This window comes from Salvelinus alpinus, chromosome 10 (assembly GCF_045679555.1).
Source record: "Salvelinus alpinus chromosome 10, SLU_Salpinus.1, whole genome shotgun sequence".
Lineage (NCBI taxonomy): Eukaryota > Metazoa > Chordata > Actinopteri > Salmoniformes > Salmonidae > Salvelinus > Salvelinus alpinus.
The window spans coordinates 8,485,567-8,498,657 of NC_092095.1; the positions used below are offsets into that span (position 1 = coordinate 8,485,567).

Sequence of the window (13,091 nt, forward strand, 5' to 3'; positions counted from 1 at the left end):
ATGTCTAGAAATGCACATGTTTTGTGTTCTTGTAGGAAGCTATCAGTCCCTTACTGGTAACGCAAATGATCTATCAAATCAAATCAAATGTATTTATAAAGCCCTTCTTACATCAGCTGATATCTCAAAGTGCTGTACAGAAACCCAGCCTAAAACCCCAAACAGCAAGCAATGCAGGTGTAGAAGCACGGTGGCTAGGAAAAACTCCCTAGAAAGGCCAGAACCTAGGAAGAAACTTAGAGAGGAACCAGGCTATGAGGGGTGGCCAGTCCTCTTCTGACTGTGCTATAACTGGGCTAATAACTTAGTAACTAGCAAAGGATATGAACAACATGTACACATGTGCACATGCAGCTCTCACTTTAATCTCAAAACAAGCGCATCTACTTACGACGGCTCATGCTGTAAACACAGTCCAGTTCAAAGTGAATGGCACAGATCCATATATGGCAGTGGTCTATTTGCATATAGACCTACTACATCTCTGATTGGTTATGCCACACTGTTCTGTGTAGGGTAATGGGCCTGAGTTGTGCCTGTCAATGCAATAGAATCCTACTCCGACTTGTTCTGCATACAACAAAATAATTTGCATAGTTAGTTTTGCATACTAAGTCTTGCACAGCTTGTTTTGTTTCGGGAAGTGTGGCATTGAATGTGGCAAATATTGTGTTGATTCGATCAACATTCCCAGAGGAAAGGGAAACTTTGATCGTGTTGACACATGCTGGTGGATTTTTACTCTAAAAGTCTGAGAGTAAATTCTTAAATTCCAAGACTAAGACTAGGAATAAATCCTTAAATTCCAAGACTAAAACTCGGAATAAATCCTTAAATTCCAAGACTAAAACTCGGAATAAATTCTTAAATTCCAAGACTAAGACTAGGAATAAATCCTTAAATTCCAAGACTAAAACTCGGAATAAATTCTTAAATTCCAAGTCTAAAACTCTGAATAAATTCTTAAATTCCAAGACTAAGACTAGGAATAAATCCTTAAATTCCAAGACTAAGACTAGGAATAAATCCTTAAATTCCAAGACTAAGACTAGGAATAAATCCTTAAATTCCAAGACTAAAACTAGGAATAAATCCTTAAATTCCAAGACTAAGACTAGGAATAAATCCTTAAATTCCAAGACTAAAACTAGGAATAAATTCTTAAATTCCAAGACTAAGACTAGGAATAAATCCTTAAATTCCAAGTCTAAACCTCGGAATAAATTCTTAAATTCCAAGACTAAGACTAGGAATAAATCCTTAAATTCCAAGACTAAGACTAGGAATAAATCCTTAAATTCCAAGACTAAAACTAGGAATAAATCCTTAAATTCCAAGACTAAGACTAGGAATAAATCCTTAAATTCCAAGTCTAAAACTCAGAATAAATTCTTAAATTCCAAGACTAAGACTAGGAATAAATCCTTAAATTCCAAGACTAAGACTAGGAATAAATCCTTAAATTCCAAGACTAAAACTAGGAATAAATCCTTAAATTCCAAGACTAAGTCTAAGAGTAGATTCTTAAATTCCAAGACTAAGTCTAAGAGTCAATCCTCCAAGTCCAAAAAGTAATATATATTATTTTGCAAATGAATTGGATTGACTTGTATTTCGTAATTATTATTAAAGACGTAAATAAAAACAAGTTAATATTTATATAAACTATATATTTACTGGTTGTAGTAGGAAAGTTATTTAGACAAGTCCACGGTGTGTGTATGGTTATGGAGTATGCACATAATATGAAGAAGGAAAGTTTACTAGACTATTCATTTGTTGTTTCATATATCTCTACTTGTTTGTCTAAAATTATAAATTATATCTTTATTATGTTGAATTCCTATCCCTTCGTGGTTGTTTTTTTGGTTCGGTTGGAGTTTCGAGTTTTCCCGCTATCTTTCTTTTTGATGTCAGAAGATGACATATTGGTTCTCATGTGTCAGAGAGTTTAGTGTGCGCGGTCGGTCTTCGCGCTGGGGCTTTGTTCTGTTACCAGGGCCTGTGTGTCCCGATTGGCACACTCTTCTCTATACTGTGTACTACATTTGACCAGAACCCTATGGCCCCTGATCTAAAGTAGTGCGCTGAACAGGGCACCCGTTGGGATGTAGCCAGGAGAGGGGGGGGGGGGGGGGGTTCAAAGGGGAACTGTTTTGTTTTGGAGGTGAAAGAGGGCTGCCCCGTGACCCCGTGACCCTAAGATGTGTATTTACTTTATCCTTAGCCGTGCATGCTGGGTAAAGAGAGAACGGCTTAGGGAGCCGAGGGATGAGGTGAAACAGACACATATGTGCTTGCACACATATAACCACACACACAACCACGCAATCACACACATATCGCGTCATACGCACGCACACACACAACCACACACACTGGGTAGCAGACCTCTCTGAAACAGGAAACACCCCTGACTCCGTAATGCCCCTCAGCTCTTAGAATCAACCTCTAGGACCTGACACTTCTAAGATGTTTCTCTCTCTTTTTCTTACTCTCTGTTTCTGCCCTCTCTCTTTGTCTCTTACTCTCTTCTTTCTCTCTTTTGCTCTCCTCTCTCTCTCTCTCTCTCTCTCTCTCTCTCTCTCTCTCTCTCTCTCTCTTCTCTCTCTCTCTCTTCTCCCTCTCTCTCTCTCTCTCTCTCTGTCTCTCTCTCTCTCTGTCTCTCTCTCTCTTCTATCTATCTCTCTCTCTTCTTTCTCTCTCTCTCTTCTCTCTCTCTCTCTCTCTCTCTCTCTCTCTCTGTCTCTCTCTCTCTTCTCTCTCTTTCTTCTCTCTCTCTCTTTCTTCTCCCTCTATCTCCTCGCTCTCTCTCTGTCTCTCTCTTCTCTCTCTTCTCTCTCTCTTTCTTCTCTCTCCCTCTTTCTGTATCTCTCTATCTTACTATTTTTTAAATTAATTTTATTATTATTACTGTTCTTATTATTATTATCGTTCTTATTATTACTATTGTTATTATATTATCATTGTTATTGTTGTTATTGTTATTGTTGATATTGTTATTATTATCATCAAATCAGACACACACCGACCACAGCACACTATCAGAGGCATAGAACTTTAAACTACCTGTAGAAAATAAGTAAATGCGGATCCCTTCTCCTGTCATCCTGGCCTTCTTGATCTCTGTTGGAAAAACAAAACACTTTATTTTGTCCCTCTTCTCTCTCTCTCTCTCCTAGCTGTTGAGCAGACTGGGCCAGGACCTATAAATAGAGACATATCAGCACACACACACACACACACACACACACACACACACACACACACACACACACACACACACACACACACACACACACACACACACACACACACACACACACACACACACACACACACACACACACACACACACACACACACACACACACACACACACACACACACACACACACACACACACACCACACACCACACACACACACTATGCTGTGCTTATCAGTTCTCCTAATTGGCATCAAGGCAGCTCTGGCCCATGAAGCTGATAACTGAGACCAGCTGTGGACCTAGCAGTTGGGGGGGGGGGGGGTCGAGGGGGGTGAGGAGGCGATTGGGGGTACTTGGCACCCCTGTGGATGGCACTGACGACTAGGGACAGGTGGTGGGGTGTGGTAAATCACGTGAACTGTTCCAGAGGTGAAAGTGTACATTTACATTTTACATTTAAGTCTTTATTTAGTTTAAGTCTTATCCAGAGCGACTTACAAGTGTAGGGAAAAGAGACGGAGGGCTATTGATGGGGAAATATTGATTGGAATTGATGGTCGCCTATAAAGTGGAGGAGATTGAGTCCTTCCTCTGTGGTTCCAGTGAAGACATTAGTATTGAGGGCCACTGTGATGCATTGTGGGGAATTGTGGTGCATTTTGGGTGTGTCAGGTAGTCAGTGGATAGCTCAGGTGTCTCTAATCCACCCCTCCGGTTCTCACTCACTCACACGGTAGCACACACACACACTCACACTCACATGCACACTCACACACACGCGCTCACACTCACACACTCACACACTCACACTTTCACACACGCACACTCACACACACACACACACACACACACACACACACACACTCACTCACACAAAAGCGCACACACACACACACACACACACACACACACACACACACTCACTCACACAAAAGCACACACACACACACACAAAAGCACACACACACACACACACACACACACACACACACACACACTGATCTTGTAGCATTATTCTGGTAAGCCCACAGTACATTAAGACCCTCTCTCTATAACACAACTAGCCGTTGTCTCTCTCATGACCGATCTGCCTTGTAAGGACTTATTCCTGATTAGAAATTTAAGTAGCCTCAGAAATTTCATTTTGGAGAAGAGAGAAACACTGGTTTGAAATAATTGATGTCTGTGTTAAATCAAGTTTCCAATTTATCCAAGCTTAGAGAAAGACAAAAAGGGAGAGAGAGAGAGAGAGAGAGAGAGAGAGAGAGAGAGAGGGAGAGGGAGAGGGAGAGGGAGAGGGAGAGGGAGAGAGAGAGAGAGAGAGAGAGAGAGAGAGAGAGAGAGAGAGAGAGAGAGAGAGAGAGAGAGAGAGAGAGAGAGAGAGAGAGAGAGAGAGAGAGAGAGAGAGAGAGAGAGAGAGAGAGAGAGAGAGAGAGAGAGAGAGAGAGAGAGAGAGAGAGAGAGAGAGAATATCAGAAACGGCCTCCTGGACTTTTGGTGAAAACAGCCTGTTGATGAGAGAGGTCAAAAGGAGAGGCTAACAGCCACAAACAGACAAATAACAGCGCAGTACAACAGAGGTGTGCAGAACGACATCTCAGTTCATCAACTATTTAGAGCCCAGGTCTCTCTTGTCCTTGTATTATCAGACAGACAGACAGACAGACAGACCCAACCAGACAGATGACCCGACCAGACATACAGACAGACAGGACCTGACCAGACATACAGACAGACAGGACCTGACCAGACCAGACCAGACATACCGACAGACAGGACCTGACCAGACATACAGACAGACAGGACCTGACCAGACCAGACAGGACCCGACCAGACCAGACCAGACAGGACCCGACCAGACAGACAGACAGGACCTGACCATCCATATCACCATGACAGACATGATCACATTACGGAGGGGGGAAGAATAACACAATTCAGAATTAAGTGAAAAATAGCAATTATGCCTAATAATTCAGACAGTCTTTACAAACAGCTCTGACACTAAAAAGTCATTATCATCATTTTCACCATTTCCTGTTATTATTCCAACCTCATAGCATCGATGTGTGGACTCAGTATCAATACTCATTTGGCTTGAGAAGCACTGAGCTAATAGAGTTTTTTAAGGATATAAGTAGTATCATAAAAAGAAAAAAACATATATTTATCTTTAATACAAAAATAAATGATAAAAATAGAGTATTTACATGATGTCAACATTTCTTCAAATCCCTTGTTCTGAGAAGCTTTGGGAATGTCAGCAGGTGTGTGACATCGGCAACACTGTGGCCTTTACAGCAGCCAGCCTGATGATGCATTAATTAACATAACTACGTGCGGAATGTGGTATTTTACGACAAGGTTACCACATGGTCCTCGTCTAAACCGACCACCCCCTTCTAAGACTAGTCACGCTTCTACTGCATTGATTCAACTCTCCTTCCTCTCTGACTGCTAATGTCGTCTGTCTGTAAAAACAAAAAACAAAAAAGCCCAAACTTTCATTTAAGTCTGTCTCCTTTCTTCTTGTCTCTATGAGGTCAGAACGTTCTGGAATTTAAGAGAATTCCATCGGTGTAAAAGTGTCGATAATTGAATTCTTGAAGAGACATGAATTATTGATGATAATTTCGTTATTATTTTGTTATTATTATGTTTTGTGTTTTATTTTAGTTTCTGTCGTATGTTTTCATTTAGTTCCTGTTCCATGTTTAGTATAAGATAAGAAAGTACTTTATAAAAACACAAGGGAGAAATGGGATTGCACCAGCCAAATATAAAACATCGGTGATAACACGACAAGGACAAGCAGACAATACAAAAGCAGCACATCGTCAATGCATCGATTTATTTTTAGTTTTATTTTACAAGTAGCTATGCAATTATATCATATTTGTTGTTATATTGTATCTGTATTGTATTATAGTTTTATTATATTCCATGGTGATTATATCGATGGTTTTCTCTTGTCTCCAGGATCCCCCGACGTCTGTGTCACTAGGACTGAGGATAGAAGAGATGATATTTAACTTGGCAGACACGCACTTATTCTTCAACGACTTGGAGGTAAGAGAAGCTTCTGTCATGTCACTGTATACTACTGTGTGTAACATCTCTGAAAGTGTTCTGGCCCCTTTCTTTCAATCAACGCACCAGGTCCATTAGGAGTGTAGACGTTAACATTACCGTCATACGGTTACTAGGTCAAACCCTTCGGGCGGGCTAAGACGTTTTTTTTCCGTCAGTAGGCTAAGACGTTTTTTTTCCGTCAGTAGGCTAAGACGTTTTTTTTCCGTCAGTAGGCTAAGACGTTTTTTTCCGTCAGTAGGCTAGACGTTTTTTTCCGTCAGTAGACTAAGACGTTTTTTTTCCGTCAGTAGGCTAGACGTTTTTTTCCGTCAGTAGACTAAGACGTTTTTTTCCGTCAGTAGACTAAGACGTTTTTTTCCGTCAGTAGGCTAGACGTTTTTTTCCGTCAGTAGACTAAGACGTTTTTTTTCCGTCAGTAGGCTAGACGTTTTTTTCCGTCAGTAGACTAAGACGTTTTTTTCCGTCAGTAGGCTAGACGTTTTTTTCCGTCAGTAGGCTAGACGTTTTTTTCCGTCAGTAGGCTAGACGTTTTTTTCCGTCAGTAGGCTAGACGTTTCGGGATTTGTCTCATGGTCTGAGGAACATCCGCTCTTAACTCCGTCACCTTTTCAAAGCAGATGAGGACATGCGACACTGACGGATGTGGTGGATTGAGACGCATCCGATGCAAAAGAACAACAATTATCTCTGTCTTCATCTGACTGATTTTGATGGGGATTTTTTGTGTTTATGTAACTTAGATTGATGGACCGGTGAGTCAATCGAGTCTAGGGGTTTATTAGCGGGGATCCCATTGAGCCATTCCTCCGTTTCCAGTTCCACAGTGGTAAACTATTATCACGGAGCCCAAGGGACACTAGGAATTTTACAAGTGCTGTCAGTCTCTCCGTTTCTCGTCCACACTTTCCCCAAACCCCCCCTTCTCTATCTATCCCCCTTGCACCCTGCCCCCCCTCTCTATGCCCCACGTCCCCCTTTTCTATGCCCCCCACCTCCTTACTCTAGCCTCCCTACCCCCCTTACTCTATGCCCCCCACCTCCTTACTCTAGCCTCCCTACCCCCTTACTCTATGCCCCCCCACCCCCTTACTCTAGCCACCCTACCCCCTTACTCTATGCCCCACGTCCCCCTTCTCTATGCAACCGCCACCCCCTTACTCTAGCCTCCCCCCTCATAACGACTTGGGCAATCTGTCAGGCTCTAGTGTTTCTGGAGCCGTTCTGTCTGTCATGCTGTGTGCCTGGTGTCGCTGTCCGCCAACTCTTCAGTCACGGCATGAAATCTCTCCCCGTCCCCCGGCCCCCTGTCCCACGTCCCCCGTCCCCCGTCCCCCTTCCCCCGTCCCCCGTCCCCCATCTCCGTCCCCCGTCCCCCATCCCCGTCCCACGTCCCACGTCCCCCGTCCCCGTCCCCCGTCCCACGTCCCCCGTCCCCCGTCCCCCGTCCCCCGTCCTCCGTCCCCCGTCCCACGTCCCCCGTCCCCCGTCCCCCGTCCCTCGTCCCCCGTCCCACGTCCCCCGTCCCCCGTCCCCCGTCCCACGTCCCACGTCCCCCGTCCCCCGTCCCCCGTCCCACGTCCCACGTCCCCCGTCCCCCGTCCCACGTCCCCCGTCCCACGTCCCCCGTCCCCCGTCCCCCGTCCCCCGTCCCACGTCCCACGTCCCCCGTCCTCCGTCCCCCGTCCCACGTCCCCCGTCCCCCGTCCCACGTCCCCCGTCCCACGTCCCCCGTCCCCCGTCCCACGTCCCACGTCCTCCGTCCCCCGTCCCCCGTCCCCGTCCCACGTCCCCCGTCCCCCGTCCCACATCCCCCGTCCCCCATCCCCCGTCTGATTCATGCAGCGTTGGTGTCAAATCTGCCGCTGGGGTACAAGGATAAGGGGTGGCAAGAGAGTTTAGAGGGGGTGTTGGTGTCTGAGTGTCTGTCTGTCTGCTCCACCCCTGGAGAGAGAGAGTTTAACATGAAGATCAATTCATTGGTCAATTCCACACAAGATCCAAACAAAATTTGACTTCATTTTTTAACACAAACCCCACAAGTACATACATACATACGCAGGTTATTTGGAGAGGTGCAGAGGGCTGTCACACTGGGCTCCGGGGAGCTGTTGTTGTGGGGAGGGTTAAGTGCCTTGCTTTAGGGCACAACAGCAGGCAATGGCATCTAGGATTTAGATCACTTCCTGACAGACTTTTCCCGTCTGACCCGGGATTCGAACTGGCAACCCTCCGGTTGCCGGCTCACTAACCTGAACCAAACACCAGCAGCTCAAAGTAGTCTGAAGTATGTTTAAACAACACCAGGCCTAACCGTAGACCTACACAGACTTATCTACACGGACTTATCTACACAGACTTATCTACATGGACTTATCTACGCGGACTTATCTACACGGACTTATCTACACGGACTTATCTACACGGACTTATCTACACGGACTTATCTACACGGACTTATCTACACGGACTTATCTACACGGACTTATCTACACGGACTTATCTACACGGACTTATCTACACGGACTTATCTACACGGACTTAGTTTTCAACCGGCCATATACAGCTTGGCCCAGCCATCAGACTTAATTACAACTGACCAGACACAGCTTGGCCCAGCCATCAGACTTAATTACAACTGACCAGACACAGCTTGGCCCAGCCATCAGACTTAGTTACAACCGGCCATATACAGCTTGGCCCAGCCATCAGACTTAGTTACAACTGACCAGACACAGCTTGGCCCAGCCATCAGACTTAGTTACAACCAGCCAGATACAGCTTGGCCCAGCCATCAGACTTAGTTACAACTGACCAGACACAGCTTTGCCCAGCCATCAGACTTAGTTACAACCGGCCATATACAGCTTGGCCCAGCCATCAGACTTAGTTACAACCAGCCAGATACAGCTTGGCCCAGCCATCAGACTTAGTTACAACTGACCAGACACAGCTTGGCCCAGCCATCAGACTTAGTTACAACTGACCAGATAAAGCTTGGCCCAGCCATCAGACTTAGTTACAACTGACCACACACAGCTTGGCCCAGCCATCAGACTTAGTTACAACCAGCCAGATACAGCTTGGCCCAGCCATCAGACTTAGTTACAACTGACCAGATAAAGCTTGGCCCAGCCATCAGACTTAGTTACAACTGACCAGATAAAGCTTGGCCCAGCCATCAGACTTAGTTACAACTGACCAGACACAGCTTGGCCCAGCCATCAGACTTAGTTACAACCAGCCAGTCCTGCTCTAGGCTCACGTCTCCGCACAGCAGAGGAAATGTTTTGTTTGATATTTAAGTGTGTGGAGAGCTGAGAACAGTCTGCCAAACCTTATTAGTCTCCAGCATGTTCTGGAGAAGAAGAGAAAAATGACGGAAGATGAGAGAGGGGGCAGAGAGAGAGGGCCATGGAGATAAAGAGAATGCAATGGAGAGAGAGGGGGGAGATAGAGAGAGAGGGGGCAGAGAGAGAGAGAGAGAAAGGGAGAGAAAGATGGAGAGAGAGGAGGGCACATAGAGAGAGGGAGAGAGGGGGAGAGAGAGAGAGAGAGAGAGAAAAAGAGAGGGGCAGAGAGAGAGGGGAGCACGGAGAGTGGGCCACAGGGCGAGCGGGAGAGGGAGAGAGAGCGAGAGAGAGAGCGAGAGAGCGAGAGAGAGAGCGAGAGAGAGAGAGAGAGAGAGAGAGAGAGAGAGAGAGAGAGAGAGAGAGAGAGAGAGAGAGAGAGAGAGAGAGAGACAGAGACAGAGACAGAGAGAGAGAGAGAGAGAGAGAGAGAGAGAGAGAGAGAGAGAGAGAGAGAGAGAGAGAGAGAGAGAGAGAGAGAGAGAGAGAGAGAGAGAGAGAGAGAGAGAGAGAGAGAGAGAGAGAGAGAGAGAGAGAGAGAGAGAGAGAGAGAGAGAGAGACAAAGAATTGTTTGTACTCCCTCTGACAACCGAAGGAGTAGAGTGACTGAGACATTCCAAACGCAGTCATTGTGATCAAAGTTAATTGGCTACAATTGGCTGGTTAAATATTTCCTTATGCTTTCGCCCAATCGTTACAATCCACTTTCTTTAATAGATGTGCCCCAATCATTTGAAAAATGGCAGTTTGTGACAAAAGCTTTAAATGTGGTTTCTCCTCCAACATCTGTCCTGTGTTTTGATTTTGTTTTATGTGCGATGAAACCGGTCGCAGATGAATTGGCAGTTGGTCCGTTCGCTGCTTATAAAATGATTTGAACGTGCAATGCATATTTTTCCTCTGCTCTATCTCAACTAAGTGTATTACTACATTTGGTTTTGACACTTTAAAGCCCCAAGTTTTTCCAGTTAAATCTAGAATAGCCGACTAAAAGAAAAAGCAAGATGTGGTCTGTCTGCATACGTAAAAAAAATATATGTTATTTTCGTCTCCCAATGTTTAGAAAATGCTACAGAACACACTCCCCCCCCCCCAAAAAAAAAATCATGCTTTAAAATTTTTTTATTTCATTTTGTCCTTTATTTTATTAGGGAAGTCACTTTGAGATCAAATCACATTTCATTGACATTGCTTTTTCTCCTGAGCCATTTCCAAACATAGCTAGATAATAGACTAGATACAGGGTTGTTATATAGATAGATAATAGTCTAGATACAGGGTTGTTACATAGATAGATAATAGACTAGATACAGGGTTGTTACATAGATAGATAATAGACTAGATACAGGGTTGTTATATAGATAGATAATAGACTAGATACAGGGGTGTTACTTAGCTAGATAATAGACTAGATACAGGGTTGTTACATAGCTAGATAATAGACTAGATACAGGGTTGTTACTTAGATAGATAAAAGACTAGATACAGGGTTGTTACATAGATAGATAATAGACTAGATACAGGGTTGTTACATAGATAGATAATAGACTAGATACAGGGTTGTTACTTAGCTAGATAATAGACTAGATACAGGGTTGTTACTTAGCTAGACAACAGACTAGATACAGGGTTGTTACATAGATAGATAATAGACTAGATACAGGGTTGTTACATAGATAGATAATAGACTAGATACAGGGTTGTTACTTAGATAGATAAAAGACTAGATACAGGGTTGTTACATAGATAGATAATAGACTAGATACAGGGTTGTTACATAGATAGATAATAGACTAGATACAGGGTTGTTACTTAGCTAGATAATATACTAGATACAGGGTTGTTTCTTAGCTAGATAACAGACTAGATACAGGGTTGTTACATAGATAGATAATAGACTAGATACAGGGTTGTTACATAGATAGATAATAGACTAGATACAGGGTTGTTACTTAGCTAGATAACAGACTAGATAAAGGGTTGTTACATAGATAGATAATAGACTAGATACATGGTTGTTACATAGATAGATAATAGACTAGATACAGGGTTGTTACTTAACTAGATAATAGACTAGATACAGGGTTGTTACTTAGATAGATAACAGACTAGATACAGGGTTGTTACTTAGATAGATAACAGACTAGATACAGGGTTGTTACTTAGATAGATAATAGACTAGATACAGGGTTGTTACTTAGATAGATAATAGACTAGATACAGGGTTGTTACTTAGATAGATAACAGACTAGATACAGGGTTGTTACTTAGATAGATAACAGACTAGATACAGGGTTGTTACTTAGATAGATAACAGACTAGATACAGGGTTGTTACTTAGATAGATAATAGACTAGATACAGGGTTGTTACTTAACTAGATAATAGACTAGATACAGGGTTGTTACTTAACTAGATAATAGACTAGATACAGGGTTGTTACTTAACTAGATAACAGACTAGATACAGGGTTGTTACTTAGATAGATAATAGACTAGATACAAGGTTGTTTCTTAACTAGATAACAGACTAGATACAGGGTTGTTACTTAGATAGATAACAGACTAGATACAGGGTTGTTACATAGATAGATAACAGACTAGATACAGGGTTGTTACATAGATAGTTAATAGACTAGATACAGGGTTGTTACATAGATAGATAACATACTAGATACAGGGTTGTTACATAGATAGATAATAGACTAGATACAGGGTTGTTACTTAGCTAGATAATAGACTAGATACAGGGTTGTTACATAGATAGATAATAGACTAGATACAGGGTTGTTACTTAGCTAGATAATAGACTAGATACAGGGTTGTTACTTAGATACATAACAGACTAGATACAGGGTTGTTACATAGATAGATAACAGACTAGATACATGATTGTTACATTTACATCCATCTATCTATTAAATATTGTTTCTCCACAGTTATCATGTCTACATGGCCCTGCAGTTGTATTGTGATTGTGAATGCACGCTATTTCCTATATAGTGCCATTATTTTGACCAAGGCACCATAGGGCTCTGGTCTAAAGTAGTGCACTATAATAGGGAATAGGGTGCCATAGGGCTCTGGTCTAAAGTAGTGCACTATAAAGGGAATAGGGTGCCATAGGGCTCTGGTCTAAAGTAGTGCACTATATAGGGAATAGGGTGCCATAGGGCTCTGGTCTAAAGTAGTGCACTATATAGGGAATAGGGTGCCATAGGGCTCTGGTCTAAAGTAGTGCACTATATAGGGAATAGGGTGCCATAGGGCTCTGGTCTAAAGTAGTGCACTATATAGGGAATAGGGTGCCATAGGGCTCTGGTCTAAAGTAGTGCACTATATAGGGAATAGGGTGCCATAGGGCTCTGGTCTAAAGTAGTGCACTATATAGGGAATAGGGTATATTCAGGATGCCGCCTGTGAGTTCTGAATTCTCAATGAG

The 13,091-nt window shown here is 43.4% G+C and overlaps 1 protein-coding gene across 12 annotated transcripts in view; it reads left to right on the forward strand.

Moving 5' to 3' along the window:
* LOC139531481 (eyes absent homolog 1-like) overlaps window positions 1–13,091 on the forward strand; it is a 119,574-nt gene that overhangs the window by 69,796 nt on the left and 36,687 nt on the right. For all 12 annotated transcript variants that reach the window (XM_071327961.1, XM_071327966.1, XM_071327965.1 and 9 more), the window contains one exon: window positions 6,190–6,279. In XM_071327961.1, coding sequence (XP_071184062.1) covers window positions 6,190–6,279 — 90 coding nt within the window. The remainder of the gene's footprint in view (window positions 1–6,189; window positions 6,280–13,091) is intronic.